This window comes from Asterias rubens, chromosome 6 (assembly GCF_902459465.1).
Source record: "Asterias rubens chromosome 6, eAstRub1.3, whole genome shotgun sequence".
In the NCBI taxonomy this organism is placed as follows: Eukaryota; Metazoa; Echinodermata; class Asteroidea; order Forcipulatida; family Asteriidae; genus Asterias; species Asterias rubens.
Window position 1 is genome coordinate 5734199 of NC_047067.1, and position 18001 is coordinate 5752199.

General features: G+C 36.8%; 2 protein-coding genes across 2 annotated transcripts; one reads left to right on the forward strand and one right to left on the reverse strand.

Moving 5' to 3' along the window:
- Positions 1–9: 9 nt before the first annotated feature.
- On the reverse strand, positions 10–4782 carry LOC117291942 (PRELI domain-containing protein 2-like). The gene is made up of 6 exons (XM_033773963.1): positions 4410–4782; positions 3971–4028; positions 3639–3712; positions 2801–2961; positions 2052–2157; positions 10–1200 (listed from the first exon to the last, which is right to left on the reverse strand). Exons 1-6 carry the CDS (start codon positions 4479–4481, stop codon positions 1153–1155), a joined length of 519 nt encoding a protein of 172 aa, XP_033629854.1. The 5' UTR covers positions 4482–4782; the 3' UTR covers positions 10–1152.
- A 348-nt stretch (positions 4783–5130) lies between these two features.
- Positions 5131–11739, forward strand: LOC117291730 (GSK3B-interacting protein-like). Its single transcript, XM_033773598.1, has 2 exons — positions 5131–5346; positions 10728–11739. Exons 1-2 carry the CDS (start codon positions 5134–5136, stop codon positions 10929–10931), a joined length of 417 nt encoding a protein of 138 aa, XP_033629489.1. The 5' UTR covers positions 5131–5133; the 3' UTR covers positions 10932–11739.
- Positions 11740–18001: the final 6262 nt, after the last annotated feature.

The following is an 18001-nucleotide window of genomic DNA, read 5'->3' on the forward strand; positions in this document are numbered from 1 at the left end:
GACATTGTGTTTTTTGTCCTACAAAAAGTACAATCTACATACACCCTTTAAGCAGAAAATACTGCTGGACAAATTTCTTTGCTAAGTGATAATTGAGTCGGGCACAAGCCACAACAAGAATGTAATTTTGGCTCTTAACCTGTTTTAAGCCATTAACTATTTTTGGCTGTTTCTGTTAAGCAATACTTTTCTGTGCTAAGCAAATTGTTGTGCTTACATTATAGGCTCTGTGAAATGTGGCCCTGGGCAACCTCACCAACCTCCCTGTAATTCCAGGCCTGTATTTTAAATAAAGTTAAACAATTATTGTCAGCTGCAATACAAACAAACTTGGCTACAAAAAAAAACATAAAACCCACCAATTTTTAAGGAATGAATACATTCTTTAAAATTTGCGATATCAAGAAAAACATTAACAGAATAAATATAAATGTATAAAAAACAAACCATCACCCCAAGGAGATTTCTTTTCTTTTAATCACTGTTAGTAACAATAATTTTATGCAGCTTTAACCACTGTGTGTTTTAACACATGACATCTTCGATTGTCTTAGGAGTTGTGAAGAATCTTTCTGAAAGCCCTGGGCCATACATCCTGCGAAGGGAATTTTGGTGGCGCAGTAATTGGTAGGCGCTATTCCAATTGTGACGCAAGTAGGCCTGATTTGCCCCCTGTTCATTGCCTTGGTGCCCTTATAATGCTCCAGTAGAAATTGACAATTTCCTCATAGGGTGCTCTTTATCAAGGAGAAAATACCTTGGTGCCCTTGCCCTTTCTAAAATTAAGCATACAGGCCTGCGCAGGGAAAAACGCGTCTCAGAAGCATTTGCAGGAAGTGTGAACCGGGCTTTAGGCTATTGATAATCCATTTACTGTAGCCTTGAATACAGATTTACTTGCGAGAACATTCAACCTGCCGTGCAGTATGTCTTCACCGCGTCTCAGCTCGTCTCAAATCACATAATCCTCACTTAAAAGAGATTATTCCGTCACCAGGGGTTATGAATTAAAGATCAATTGTTCAGATCGAACTCGTCCTCACTTCTTTTTCAAGAAATTAGTCAATCTTGAACAGTTTTTTATCTTGCATCATCCCTGTAGTGTTTCTATGTCAGTTTGATGACTGGCGCCAACACGTCACTGATGGGATCTTAATCAGACACGGTTTCCATCATTAATTCCTCCATTACCTGAATTGCCTGGGGGGAAAAACAAAACAAATAAAATGTAGTGTATAGACGATGTGACCTTTGTTTACATTCAAACCGCCCTCTGTTGACAAAACGCTGTACATGTCATGTTTCGTCGGGCAAAAAGCAGGTAATCATGGTAAGCTGGCGTGTACATTGTACTTTCTAGCTGGCTGCCAAAACACAAAGGTTTTGCTTGGCGGTATGTGCGCGAATCCTGTTATGGTTTTCAAGTGATGTCACATCGTCTATACGTTTGATAATTAATGGCTATTAAAAGCCTTTGGTAAAAAGCATAAAGCAGCGTTTGATAGTGTAAAGTATTTTGAGAAACATTTCACTTCGAAATAATGTGGATATTTAAACAGATTCCCCAAATTTTGAGTTTCTGCCCACGGATTGTGCATGGACATATTCCACTCTGGATTTTCAGGGGTTATCTCAAAAACATAACCACATTTTGAAATGATAATTTCAGCTGTTCCAACATCTAAAGGTACAGGCCTGGAATAACACACAGGGCACAAAAGCCATGGCCTCCGTTGCCCCTGGTCTTTGCCTTGGTGCCCTTTCAAAAGTTTCCCATTGACTTTTAGATTTTCAAATGAAAATGGCCTTGCCCTCTCAAAGATGAAATTCCAGACCTGAAGGTATAAATTGCCTTTACACTCATGAGCAATTACCATACATGATTGCAACAAATAAATGTGATTTTAGATGTGTTTGGTATACACAAAATGAGGAAATCAGGAATCAATATGAAAAGAAACGGTCACATAACAACTTAACATGTCTGTGTGATTGGATGTTTCAAGGTATGAAATCAGACATGGCAAACTCGTCTACAGAACTTCACTCACCTTCATCCCTCCTTTCTTGGCAAACCCTTGAAGAAACGTCTCCACCAATCCTCCAAGTATACCAAAGCCTTTGATGTGCAGACCCCCTGATTGTTTTAACTGAGTCCTGTGGATAAGAATAAAATCAGAGTACATGTATTTAGATTTGAGACTGTGCAAAGAGACTTCTCTGGTCTGTGCTCAATCCCTTTTCCCATTTGTATAATTACCGCTTGTTTAACAAACTATTGGAAATAAACTTGGGAGAAAAATTACAGAAAATGTTACAGAAAAAGCCAGGGGTTAATTTTGTACAGCTGTTTTACGGCCGATTTTGTGCTTACTGTGTGAGTTCCATTTTATAGCGCTGCTAACCGCATGCACACGAAAAATAATTCTAACAGTCTAGTGCTTACTGCAAGAAAATGAATGACCTAACAAATGCAATGCTAGCTGGCTGCCTAATTTTCTTGCTACCCTGTGAAATACGCTTACACTCTTGAAAGCACAATTTTCCACTATGGAAAATGACCCCCGAAATCCAAACAAGTAGCTTTTCAAAGGTCAAAAGGAGTCCAACTCCCACTTCTCCCTTTCCAACTCTGCAGTGGATTTCACAAAGAGTTAAGACTAGTAATATCTCGAGTTTGGACAAGTTACTCATCCTAACTTAATTCTAGCCATAAGTTTTTTTTATAACTTCTTTGAGTCTTATTATTAGGACTCTTAAGTTAGGACTATCTTTGTGAAGTCAACCCCTTGGCTCGTACCATTTCTCATTCTCTGGGCAGATGGAAAACTCTGACTCCTCCCATGAATCTGCATATTTGTTCCATGTCAGACTTCTGCTCTTGACGTAGAGCTTCTTATGTCGCCGGTCGTACCAAGTTTCCTCTTCAAGATACACAGCCTTCTCATTGAGAACCTGTATCTACATAACAAAGATTGCAAAAAATAGTGACATTATGTTTCAAACCTAGCAGAGTCTTTCTCCATAAAAGATCATAAAACTTCATGTCCCGATTAAAACCAGTTTTATGAAAAAGACATTCACAATTCATAGCTCAGTGTAACTATCCTAGTTGGAATAATGCGTCTACCCTGTTTGGAACCCTCTTACCATGATCAAGATATTAATGATCTCCAATCAAGGACAATTTGGAAAATAGTAATAGCTTGTGCCTTGGCCAATTTGTCAACCATACTATGCCGATTGGGGTATACTTCTATCCAAACTGGGAGCCTCTCCCCCCAATGTAAATAATTAGTCCTTGAATCAATGATAGCCTAACATTTTCTAACCTAGCTAGCTTGACAACCGTGCCCTTATTCATGGCTCTGCTTACCAAAGGCAAAGAATCAGCGCTTACGGAAGCAGGGACTTCCGCACTAAGTGTATTCAGAGGCTAGCTGTAGCAGAGAATCTTTGCTTGTGCACTTGCCTATATACTAGACATTCTTTGCTTACAATGCTAGTACAGAAATTCAGCGCTTGCCCTGTAAGCGATGATTGCGATGAAAGAATGATGATTGAATTGAAAGCACAGAATGCGGTTAAGCAGTCAGTCATGAAATTGGGCCCAACAAAGCTATGTTAAATGAACGTACCCTTCTAAATATTGAGGGAAGTACATTTTTGCAGGATGCTATTCTCCGCTTGTATTCTATACCTGTTTTAAGATCTGTAACCATGGAAACAAACATAAATTTAAAGTTTTTAAGTGAACAGTCAGCTGTAAACATTTTGCACACAAAAAAGGTCATTATTTTCAATTTTGTAAAGGTTACACAAGTTCTGAACAATAGTCCTCAGGCAAGTTGGTTTAACTCAATGTATGAACAGAAATAGACATACCTTTAATTTAAAAAAGAAAAACAAAAGTATAACAATTATTTTTGATTAAATGTCAATCAACATTCAACACTTCTGTAGTAAATACCTGATATTTCTTCAACCGTTTTCATTCCAGTAACATTCTGCTCTTTGCTCGTTGGGTACTAATTTAATCAAAAAGTAAAAAACATTACATTTTATTTTTGAAATAATTATTTGACTTGGAGATGATACTTTTGGGCAATTAGGAATTAGTTTTTATTGTCACTCCAAAGTGTGTTGCTATAATCACTAACCTATGTTGAAATATAACTGTTATTCCCAATAAAGCAACTCATATATTTACTAAAAAATATGCTGCTTTAATTGTTCTGTAACTGGAAAAAGTGTGTTCACTATAGTTGCAATAACGATCGCACCTATGTTCACACTAGAGATAATTATTAGAAAAATTACCCAATATTATTTTTATCTTTTTAGTTTCCAATATTGCCATTTTCAAATTCCACATCACAGTGGCACATTCCAAAACCATGTGTTCCTACCTTTGCAAAATGTGTCCTCGCCACAAGATCAAATGGAAATTTGTAAACATGATTAATAATAATCTCAAACATTGCAATTCAAAATCCAAACATAAAACACCAGAAAGTCTTCAGACGGAATTAAAAGGTACAAGATTCATCTGTGACTGGCACTGGCAGACTCAAATCTTTCAAAGGAAACACAGTGCAGTCACTGGCTGAGTCAGTAATTGATTAAAAACAACGCGATAGTAAGATCATAAGATCAATGATTTGGTAGCTCTCGCAGCCAGTGTTGCAGTAAAAAGCACAACAAACGTAGTGCAACACCTGTGTACTCATGTGTTATCACTCCGTGTGTACATTCTGTATGCAAATTTTCAAAGTTGCATAACACCTCCAAAACAACATTACATAATCGCCACCGGCGCTTTAGACTAGCAAACCATGCCTAAAGTCTAAACCAACGACTGACGTTGCAGCGCGCGACGGAAGTCAACGAAGCATTCAACTTTTTCTGAAGATTGATAGTCATGATGTAAACATAAATAATATTTAAAATATGTAACCTACCTTGTTCTATCATGTTTCTTATTGTTGTTGAAGATCAATGCCGTGTGTTTCTACACCACCAGTAGTTTGTCAAAAGTGAGAAAATAAAAGTCGTGAGAAACAACTTGTCTAACAAGCGTTTTTAAACTCTTGAGGGCGCTGTTTAAAAATCAGTTGGTGAAATTTACAAAAAATGGCAGACGACACGAGCGGCTTGCCTACTCCGGACACCGATGAAAAATTGATGAAAATCGAGGCAAAATCAGCTGTCCGTGAGGTTAAATTTGCCGTTGACTATGTGGACATTTCAGAGAAGCTGGACAATACTGATGAACAAGCTTACCTCAACGTAAAGACGAAGGAAGGCGATATGTTTTGCGTGGAACTCACGTTGCAAGGTTTTCGGGTGAGTCGAAATTTCTACGCTGTCACACGTACTTGTGCACGGCGGCAGACTTTTATTTAGGAATGTTGGTACGGACACGGCATGGTTTGATGTACGGTGCACGCTGCTAGTTGCAACTCAGAGCGCAGAGAGGCTAAGGGCAAACAAAAAGTGACTCATAAGAAAACCACATGTTGGAATGTGCATGAATGGTGAAGCATGGGTGAAGAGCCCTCGAGGCAACTCATTTCGTTTACCCTACACAAGTTGAAGTCGACCTTACTAAAAAAAAATTAATTAGCATGATTTAGGCTTTTCACTTGCAGACGATCAGTTTCAGTTTGACTAATGATTTTCTCTTTAGTTGAGGCCCCCTAAATAAAATGATATTATTAATATTACATTTTCTATTAATAAGTGACATGAAAAGACCTTGGAACGACCTCTCTTTTTTAATTTACAGAGTGTTTCTCAGAACCAAATGAGGAAGGAAAATCACATAATATTATTTAATGGTTACAATTGCATTCTGAAATGTCAACAAACTAGTTGATTCTGTGTGGAAATATTTAATGTTAAAAAAATTGTATACACCCAGATCAGCCTTTTTTATATAGAAATACCCATGTTTACCATAGTATAAGTAGGATAAATATTTGCAAATTCATTTTCTAGTAAAAAGGAAAGACAGCAGTTTTCTTTCCGGTACGTCCTGAGGAATTTATTTATTTTGTTTATATCAATCATTCCAATTCATGGCAGGCATGCAACTTTTCCTCGGATCAGCTGATTTCCTCTTTTTTTCCTTTTTTCTTTGTTTTAATTACCATTCAAAATTGAAAAATACTATATACAAAGTCATTGAAATTTTGTAGTTTAATCTGTTTTGATTAAGTTACAGTTGCATGCCTGTCATGGATCAAAATGTTAACGGATGGGCTGTTGGATAGTCAACGTAGGGCCATCTTGTTATCTGCTGTTTTAAAATAAAGGAAAAAAAGTAAAATAAATAGTTAATTGCCCGACATTTCAACCCTAGCAGAGTCTTTCTTGGAGGCTAAATGGCAACACAACAAACATGGACAGGTAATAAGCAGTGAAGTGGATCATACAAAAGATAGATATTTTTTAGCATGGGAACATTTCCTGAAAGACCTTGGTAAAACGATCAAGCATGACACTCAACACAATAATCATAGCTGTGACTTCCAGGGTTGTGGGAACCCTATACTCTTAAATTCAACAATTGATCATCTATTTTTATATTAGAAATGGTTTCAAAGGCAACTACACAATAGATCACCTCTTTTGTCATCAGTCCTCTGCTACATGTAGGCCTACGTTTGTACATCAGTCAGGAGCAACAGACAATGGCTTTATTTTTCTTACTTGGTTGTGAGGGTTTGGGGGTTTTGTGTTTTTATTTTATTTTGTTTTATTTGCTCATCATTTGCTCTTTACTAATTACCTCATAAAACACCAATGGATAATGCTGACTGATATCACTCAACGGTTGCTATGAATGGCTTTGTGAACTAAGACTGTAATTGCTGTATGCACTTTTTTATCTTGCTGTAATGAGCACATGTCAAGTTTGTCTGACAGTAATCTGGGGCTTGTATGCCATTCTTGACAAATAATGACTGCAACACATGCAGAGTAGAATTTGTTGTATAATTTATTTAACACAAAACAAGGTCAGACTACACTACACACACACTCCTACTAAACAAACATACCGTTAACCAAACTTGCCCAAGCCATTTGTGTGTAAATATGGTACTGTGATGTGGCTTAAATCTTAACTAAATTTGATGTGTATGAGTTTTCTCAAAATTTGAGAATACAAATGCTGAGATAATAGGTCTAACTTGTCAATTCAGGCTGGTAGGGACAATCAATGCACATTTTTGTAAAAAGCACACATTTTTTTTCAAATTGTCAGTATCTCTTAAATCTTTACCAACAAAAATCGTACAAAAATTGTAAAAACACAGTTTTTGTCTGCAGCTTGCGCTTTAGAAGAACGCTTCCCCTGGTAAAAGCATTCTGTGTTCTGTAATGGAGGTATGCCTCATGCCTGGTTGTTGTCAGATGAGTAGTTGAGACAGGTAAGGCCCTCGGCTCATACCAAGTGCATCATCAAAATACCAGAATGTGCACTCAATTTTCTTTAATAATTCAGTTAGTAAGTTCAGGGTTTTCTTACTATTTTGTTGCGTTGGGTTTTTTTTTTGAGGGGGAGGGGGGTAATTGGGGTATTAGTTGTGGCGGATGTGTATATATTTTTATTTGTTGGGGTGTGTAAAAGTGGTGTTTTTTTTGTGGTTTTTTTTATATAAAGGATCTTAGCCTTAAATTCCATTGATACAAATCTTCAAAACTTTTTCTTCACCAGTTGGTGGACTCATTAAATACACTGTCACTAGTTACTTTGGCATACTGTACAGCCAAACACCTTAAAAGGCCAAACTGACTGACAATATGATGGTTTTCTACACACATTCTGCAGGATCTTGATGAACTTGTTGTCATATGCAGGAATAAATGTAAATGTTAATTTATTTCTCAATCTCTGAGATTGTGTATAATTCTAACATGCCTGGATTTGTGGAATATATCCTCCTTGTTAGAAATGTAGCTTCAATTAGTACTGCAATTGAGCTTACAGTGGTGTACTCCAGGTTGTGCACGTTTCCCCATTCCATACTCAAGTGCTTGCGTTGGAAGTTCAAATTGTTTGGCTTCTCCTTGCCAAACACTTCAGCCAGACCCTGGCAGTGAATAAAATGGGAGTCACGATCAAATTTGATTTGTGTTTGCTTGCCCTTGAGCCTTGACAGTTTGAGTTTTGTAAATGAAATGTGGTCAACGCTCTACACATTCTGTACAGTGTTTGTAGCTCTTTGAAAACTGTTTCCGCTTGGAACCACAAATGTGAAATTCTTGTGAAGGAAAATGCTGTGGTGTTTCCATACATCAATACTGTGAAATTTGACTTTAAAGACAGCGGACACTATTGGTAATTGTCAAAGATTAGTCTTCACAGTTGGTGTATCTCAACAAATGCATAAAATAATAAACCTGTGAAAAATTTAGCTCAATTGGTCGTCGAAGATGCAAGATAATAATAAAGGAAAAAACACCCTTGTCACACGAAGTTGTGTGCTTTCTGATGCTTGAGCTCAAGGAGTTTTCAAAGACAATTTCTGACTGTGTGATAAAGGCCCGATCCTAAGGCGAGGGCTTTTAGCGCACGGCAACGACCCTGCAAGGTTTTATGGACGTTTAAGAACGAGTCACTACTCTTTTATTCTTATTCATAAATGCCCTTTTGTTAAAAAACAGTTAAAAAATACAATTACAGATACTTTGACAGTTAAAAACTCGAGGTTTGAAAAAGGGTTGATTTTTTTTTTTTACTTTGTGAAGAGTCTGCTGCGCATGGGTTTTATGTATGCGCGCGCGCTTAAAAATAGATTATGCGCGCGCGCTTACTGAAGTAGGTTACGTATAGCTGTTACGTATAGCTATGAATTGCGTTCCGCGTGATCATCTAGTGCGCCTGACACGTGCAAGCCAGCCGGTTATAAACACTGGTCATTATCAACCGTTTAAACACCCCCTACCATTAGGAGTAGAGAAACTATCTGGGGTATTTATGAATGTAATATTATTTATTCTGAATGGCCCCTTAGGGTTTTTATTGCATTTAAATTGACTAGCCCCCCCCCCGACCCAACCCAACCCCAGGCAAATTTGTTTTTACCCCACATCCAAATATATTCTCTGTGTGACCCCCTGATACAAAACTGCACAAAAAGGCCATGACCTGAAGTAGTCCAGTATCCATCGTACAGTATGACAACTATTTTTAAAATGATATTGCCTGGGCATGTTACACCCTGGCATATGCTGATGACTGGTTGATAGCGTTTAGGTCTAGCCTGCCCTGACTGTTCCATAGCAGAAATATTTGCCACCTAAGCTGTCAACTGTTATATTTTATTAGAATAAAACGTGTCAGGTGATAGACTCCCTGCTTCTGCTTCGGTAGTTGCTAGACCACAGAGACAAGCGAGTATAAAGTTACTGAATTTGAAACTCAGATGAGCAGTCTCGGTTCAAAAATACAAAGGGCATTACCTCTATGTCCCTGATCCAGACATGGACACCCGTAGTACGTTTCCTTGCAAGACATTCTGGAATAACACATGGGCCTATGTTGCCCTGGTCTTGGTTTTGGTGCCCTTTGAAATCTTTCCTAAAATATTAGAGACTTTAAGATTTTCGCAATGGAAGTGGTATATTGCCTTCTCAAAGATGAAGTATAAAATTCCAGTCCTAAACAGTGTCTGTATGACAATTATCTTGCATCAGTGTTGTGCTAGTCAGTGCAATTCCATATATAGTATGTGCTCCTTTTGTTGTTTGATTAGATTCAGTTTTTGTGCATAATTTAATTGACAATTGTATAACCTTTCCATTTTGTGCACATATGACTGAATGTCATTATTAAAGACTACTAAACAATTCTCAAAATATATTACACTAAATACTAACACTTTTCCTGTTTGTGCACATTATTTGTTCATACACTGTGCAAAAAATGATGTTTACTCCAAGTAGAAAACCCATCCAGACAGTTTTAACTCCCCAAATGTATTGCATTTGGTCAACACATTCCAGTAAATTACACATGCATTCTGTTGATAGTCATATTTTGTGTTCGAATAATTTTCCAGTCTAATCGGTTCTCCAGGCTGTGTTATGCATGCTGAGTTTGACCATGGAGTCCAGTGAATAATATTATTCATAGAGGCTTCCATGGTTCATCAAATCAAGCTGTTCATTAATTAGAGACACTCTGCAGACATTGTCACCAACATGCCTGAATAATTAATCATCTTAGTTTATTACTTCAAAACCTTGGGGACATTTTGTTGTCTGGTGGAAAGTCATACATTAATACAATGTTAATGTTATTACCTTTAATTTTAAAGGCACTGGACACTATTGGTAATTACTTAATATAATAACTTTTAGCATAAAAACTTACTTGGTAACGAGCAATGGAGAGCTGCTGATAATATAAAAAATTGTTAGAAACACCTCCCTCTGAAGTAATGTATTTTTTTAGAAAGCAGTAATTTCTCACTCAAATATTAAAAGACTGAATCCTTTTTAGGCATGACTGGGATTCGAACCCACGCCCTGATGACTTAACCACCAGAACTTGAAATGTTATGACACCCTATAAAATTATTAATGGTTCAATCAATAAACTTTCTCCTTGGGCTACATTGCTACGTGTGCCGCTACAACATCAATTTTCCCAATATTGGCTTGAATATTTCTATCACAGATTTATAAAGAAAAAACACTGGTTTCCTTTTCCTCAGATTGTTGGCTCCACATATGATTCCGTCCAAGATGCGGACAAGACGTTGCCGTATTATGAGACAATCTATGCCCTCCTGGACAAGCACAGCCCCCAGTACAGACTCACATTCGGAGAGGCTCTAGCCGACAAACTTCAACTCCTCCAGAACGAACAGAAGGATGTCGAGGAGGAAAGTTGTGCCGATGTTAACAGAACTAACTGAGGAATGTCATTCACTCTCAAGAGTTCTTGTGGAGAGGAACCTTGACATCTTCTTTGGCATTGCCTTGTACAACTGCTTGCCTTTCGAAACTTTGCCACATTTTGCCTAGGATCAACTGTTGGACAATGTACTACGTCATCAAAGCCCTTCTGATGTGATAGTTATACAGCATCACAAATTTTGTTTGGCCTTGCCTTGTACCAATACCTTTCAAAATTTGTCTGTAAATGAAATATAAGTTTTTATAATTTGATTGTAGAGATGCTCATACTCGGAGCAGTCTACTGTTCTTAGAACTGACACACTTAGTTACATGTACCTGTCCATGTTTGTTGTGTTGTCATTTAGCCTTCGAGAAAGAGTCTGCTAGGGCCAAAAATGCAGGCAGTTAACTATTTTTGACATAAAAGTGAGACATGGAAACAGTGCATTGGAGACAATGCTCACTTTCAGTTAAAACACTGATCTGTTTTTCCGGACTAAACTTGCAAATCACCAAAAAGTCTTTCCTACAGGGAACACACACAGCTCCCATAATAAAATGAATCTAAATGCCATAAAGTCCCCTCCTTGCTCGTTTCCCAACAGGCATTTCTTACATCGTGTCACCCAAGCCCAGAAGCAATCAGAAAACTGATGCAAATTAAAATACCCATGAGATCTTTCGGTCACAGGAAAAACAAGTCCACAGGCTAGGGCCATAGCTCTCTGCATAATGTCAAAACGCTGTTTGAATGCACTATAGTTAAAGGGACTCTAGGGTGGATTTCACAAAGGTAGTCTTAACTTAGGACTTGTCCTAGGCAATGCTAAGAGATAGGACCAGTCCTAAGTTAGGATGAGTTACTGGTCCTAACTTAGGACCAGTCCTATCTCTTAGCATTGCCTAGGACTAGTCCTAAGTTAGGACTACCTTTGTGAAATCCACCCAAGGACACTTGGTAATACTCAAAATAATTGTTAGAGAAAAAAAACTAACATCTGAAAGCACACAGATTTATGCACCAAAGGTGTTTTTCTTTCATTATTCTCTTGCAACTTCGATGACCAATGGAGTCCAAAATTGCACAGGTTTGTTATTTTATGCATATTATGTTGGGATACGCCCAGTGAGAATACTGGTCTTTGACAATTACCAAAAGTGTCCACAGTGGCTTGAAAGGGGGATAGATCAGCGGTTTGGGCCGAGTGTTAGTTCTCATCATGAGAACGAACACTCGCGTCATATTGGTTTAAACAAACTCACCAATCTTTGAAAGTATTATCAATTTTGGTGGTCCCGTTTCAGTGAAAGCACCAGAATAACCAGGGGAGTAAGAGTGAAAATTCTATGCATTATCCGATATGGCTTCATTCACTCGTTTCATTCATTTATTATTCTTCATCATGATATAAAAACATGAAATTCCATATCCTGTTTTTTTTTAATAAGACATCACTTGTTTCGCATGAGGAAGTCAAGCTAGGCAATGGTGACTTTTGACTACAGTCAAAATTCAGTTGTTATTTTCCCAACTTTACAAGGATTTCAGAAAGAGTAACATGTACTGCTTTTGAGGATTTTGTAATTTTTGTCCTTTAAGGTATGTTTATGATATCCAGTCTTTCATGACTAAGTGCTGGATTTAATTTGTTAATTTAGCTGCATCTTAATTACATGTTTAGGGTAAATGATTAAGGTTTTGTATTCAACTTGAATTTATATAGCTGTTGATTTATGCGTGTTTGCTATGAAATATGTCTTACAATGTTTTATGTTGCTTAGTCAATACAAGTATGAAACTGTTGGGGGAAAAGTCACGTAGGATGTTCATTTGCAACATTATTTGGTGTAAGGTTGATGACTGGTGTCTTACTTGTAATTGTTAAGCAAGTAAACAAAGCAATGTTTAATAAATTGTGTTTGTACATAGTTAAGTATTACATGCTTTCATTCTCAAAAAACTCTGCTTACATCTGAAATATTTTTTTATACTTCACACTGCTACTTTGTTTTTGTTTTCAGCTACCCAAATTATGGATAAACGTGTATATTATCAATGCAGTCCAGAAGATAAACAGCTGAAATTAATTTTTCTCATCTTAAAAATGTGTTCATCTATTTAAAAGGTCGCATTTTGTTGAAGTTTAAATGTTGTGGAAATCAATTTAACAGAATATTGTGAAAGGTACTATCTCTGTTAATTACGCAGAAAGTACTAAATTTAAAGAAACATAGACATGGAGGTTTGGTCTTTTAGAGTTGACAGAATTTGAAAAATATTATTTTACTGATTGCACAGACACACTCATTGGTTACACAATACTTTTGCTGTGTCCATTTTATGAAAAACCACTGATATAACAGTTATTTCAGAGTCATTTATGTATCAGTTAACAATCGCTGTGCCAATACTGAATAAAAAGTGCTTGAGTTTGTCGAATCTAAGATCTGCAAAGAGTTACCCCAATATTTATTTGTTGATCGTTTTGTGCATCTTCTAATTGTAAACAAAAATGTACACAAAGTTGTGGCTTTGCACTTTCCCAGTAATAACTGGGGCTTTGTACTCATTTTAACAATTTTGACATTTGCATCTAGTACTGCAAATGTCAAAATTGTTAAAAATGAGTACAGCGTCCCGGTTACTTGGTCTAGCTGTTTACCTGAACATGACTGTAGTTTTCATTGAATATGTCAGTCATTACCTGTTTTCTGTCTGGAATTCCCAGGGTCTTTGGCGATATTTTTATATCCACGGTGCCTCTTGAGATAGCTTTATTTGTTTATAAATAGCTTCCCGTGTGTGACGCACGGGCAGAATATCGGTCTTTAGTCGTGGATTTGTGGATGAGACCCACTGAGAATCACTGCTCTTTTGCTCCCAAAATTCACACGAGAGCAATTTAGCAAGTATCCCCTGATAAATTTTAGCACGGTTGAAAATTTGCACAAAAATGTACATTGTGTGAAATTTCAACATGGTTGTTTATATGAGAATTTGGCCCAAGTAGGCCTACAAATACTTTTATCCTTTCACATGAGTTACAACTGTGCTACAATTTAGCATGGGACCCTTAAATTGATCTTGTATGAACGGAGCAATTTACAATATCGGTTCTGTTTTGAAGATGAATGGCGTACTTTTGTTTGGCAATTTAGTTTTGGCAAGTAATATTATAGACAAGTTTCTTCACTTGTCTCGTCAGATATGCTGGTTTTGTGTTTATTCTGGAGTTTACATTGAAGGAGAAATACGGAAATAAATATAATTCTCTGTGAACATCTATAGCAGCTGTATTTTTGTATTATGATGTCGTTGCATGTACCATAGAGGTCCTTTCTCTATGCATGTACTAATGTAAACAAAAAACAAATGAGGTTGAAAAAAACCCACCTTAAAGGCATATTGTTGGATGTAGTATAAAACAAATGGGATTGGGAAAAAAACAATACACAGTGAGGGCTTATATGCCTTTCCAACGACAATTGTGTTTCATAATAAATTGTGTTTCTGTTTCAATTTGGCAGCTATATATAGCGCTTTCGTTAATCCATGATTCTGCAAGCTTCTCTGTACTGATTCCGAAGGAGCTGTAAGCGTGACACTCGTTTTTAAAGTTAACGCACGTTTTTTAATCAAACATCCAGGATCTAGTCGATTGTCGACAATTGTCACGAGTCAGTTCCACAAGTTGACGTGCGTTGATTACAAATCTTACATGTGAAATACAGTTTGTAGCATAACCATGCCAACGAACCAAAGCTAAACACCCGCGTGACCGGGCTCGCTGAATCTTCAGTGGAGGAAATATTGCTCAAGCCCCGGCAGGCTGTATCTCAGTTCTGGAGCGGCTATAGAAACGTCTTCGGGCTAGAAACGTCTTCGGGAAATGTCTTCGCAAGGGCCGGCGCAAAAGTCCTTACCTACAAATTGTGCACGATCAAGTACAAGCTACAATCGTAAAAACATTGTGAAATATTATTGTGAAGTGTTTGCAAATTATTATGGTTGTTTGTTCAGTCTTTATTCCTCCATGGTTCAGTCTGATATTTTATCTCAACTAAGATTTTTTTTTTTTACAAATTTAAAAGAAATTGGCGATAGTGGACACACAACAATTGATTAGAAAGCAATTATTAAAGCCTGTATAAGTCACGCATGATAAAGCAAAACCGTTACAATTTACAAGCGATTTCATTATAAGTATTAGAGAGCGGGTTGATCAGTTATCATTGTTCGTATTTGATCAAAAGAGGGCGCTAACAGCTTTCGGGGTTTGGTCAATGATTTTTTGAAACTGAACACAAAATTTATGTCGTTGGGACGCAGCGCCCTCCGTTGAAGAAATTAATACTTTCGCAAACACGACGGTCGAAACTGTAGGGGGCGGGGATAAAATACTCGAACCCAGAGGCCTTCCACCTTGTCGTTTCAATATCAAAGGAATATGAGGACTTTTTCATGAAAACAAAGGCTCCAACTACCAAACCATAACCTTTGTTCACTCAACTGAGTTGAGTTTTTAACCTCCCCAATCCCGTTAGATTACTTTTTATAAATACATCAAAAACAGCAACAAGACTAACAAATTGTCCCTCTCAAAACTCGGTTTAGTTACAACTTTACAATGAAGGACAGTAAAACCGGATACATCATAAACATTATTCTTCCGTTCACTTGAAATCCAATGCTCTCTTGAAACTGTTCGCTTGTTCATACACCCTTTGAAATTGAACAAAGATTCGTTCAAATAAAAGGCAGTAAAGTTAGACCTGCCACGAAGGCTGTGTTAACTGTCTCAGTATTCGCCCGTTGTATTTATGCGGTTCGAGTGTGTAAGGAACATAAACACTTTACGTCGGTCAGCAAATAGCTAAATGAATATCAAATATTTACACGAGTCGTAAACCGATAGTTGCTGCTTTTAGAGCAAGCATTAGCCACTTTATGGCTTTTAAACTGGAGTATACTTTAAAGAATGGCGTACCGTACCTATCCTATTAAAGCGAAACCATTTCTCAATATCGAATATGAAGCTCTGTATATTATTATGTTCATGTATTCGCAATAGTTTTTAAAAGAATCGGTGGTGTATGATACAGCACGCTGGTTCGAATTCGATCAGTGATCAGATTGTCTATATCAAAACATTTTGAGCCTTTTTTTTCATCAGAACCACCCAACTCATAACGAGATATTGTTTTCGTGTAACGGTCTTACCGAAAAACCTTGCTAGATTGTTACTCCGCGCGTGCAAATTCTTTTTAAAGAAACTGGACACTCTTTGGTAATTGTCAAAGACCAGTCTTCTCACTTGGTGTATCTCAACATATGCATAAAATAACAAAAGTTTAGCTCTATTGGTCATCGGAGTTGCGATTATGAAGAAAACACCATTGTCACACGAAGTTGTGCGCTTTCAGGTGCTTGATTTCGAGACCTCAAATTCTAAATCTGAGGTCTCGAAATCAAATTCGTGGAAAATTACTTCTTTCTCGAAAACTGCGTCACTTCAGAGGGGGCCGTTTCTCACAATGTTTTATACTATCAACCTCTCCCCGTCACTCGTTACCAAGTGAGGTTTTATGCTAATAATTATCTTGAGTAATTACAAATAGTGTCCACTGCCTTTAAGGAGGTGTACCTTTGGTTTTGGAACCGTTTTATTGTTTAAGCATATTAAATATTAACTAACCTGTTAAAACTTAAACTCCAAACGTGGTCGCGTTTATGAGATAACGCCGAAAATATGGAGCGTGCAAAAATGTATGTCAACGCAGGAAGAATAATCCGTTATTTGAATACACAATCTGAGAGAGACATACTTCACGCGTCTAAAATATATTTCTATAACCACCTTACTTCGAATTGTAATCTTTCTCAAAATGTTGTATACATTCGAAAGCTGTTGTACTTTTAACCAAATGAGTTTCTGTATTGCCATAAACTTTAGGGGTGATTTCCAAAATGTTTATTAACAAGGAAAACGTTTACTCCCTGAAAGATGGTTCACGATTGTATTCGTTTACTTTCTCTTGTCGAATATTAGAAAGAAATCAGAGTTTTCAAAAGGCTAATGCGAATTTTAATGAGAAGTTCATTGTTTACTAGCCTTCCTTTCAATGAATAATATTGTTTTAAAAACATTTTCATGTGGACAAACTGACCATTAAAAAAAAAAAATTATAAGGTCAAGAAATAATAATTGAGCTAATCTTTGTCCCGCTGTCATGCGACTGATCAATTTAAACGTATTGGTAAAGTGTTAATAATTACTTTTGGTGGAGTTAAAAAGTACCGTCACACGAAATAACGGACCTATAAGACTTCGAATATTGTGATTCAATTTATTTTGAACGCCATATTGGCGTTCATTTTTATTTACACACCAATAGTAAAATAATATCAAAACAATGTCATAATTTTGAAAAATTAATGTTCAAAACCAAACCAAATCTGCGTGTATGTTCACTGTGTGTGCACATGTTTATTTTGCATCATAAATCGTGTGTGTGCTTCGTACTTTATGCATTTGCGTTATCAACTCCATTTCCTCAATTGTGTAGTCTTGACTAAGCCTATGAATAGAAAATCATATTTTGAGGAAATTTGCGATAATTTTAGATTAAAGTTTGTGCTCATGGTGAGTTTCACACCTAAGCTTAGCATGATGAAGTTTATCTCAAATAATAATACGTGCATCTAATTAGACACGCATCTTTAAAAGTCGGGCTTAAGTGATAACAATTTGATTGCGTTCGAGATTAAATAAAGCGCTATCCATTCTAAATTTTGTGAAGCTGAATTCAATTTAGGGGGGTTTAGGCAAACTTTATGTGAGTCAAAAAAATGTGAGTCAAAGTGGTCTGGTGCCGTTTAAGGTCCTGTTTATACCATGTTAAATGGACTGGATACTTGACCTTGGTTGTATGCGTAGGCATGTTATCCTTCAACTATGAAACTTAAGACGTTTAGAGACAGAAATTTGTTTGTCTCGAGTGTAAAATAAAAATTACCCATTTTCAAAAGTGGTTGATTTAGAAATTCATTTAGAATGACAAAAATTAACTGTTTAAAATAAAATAA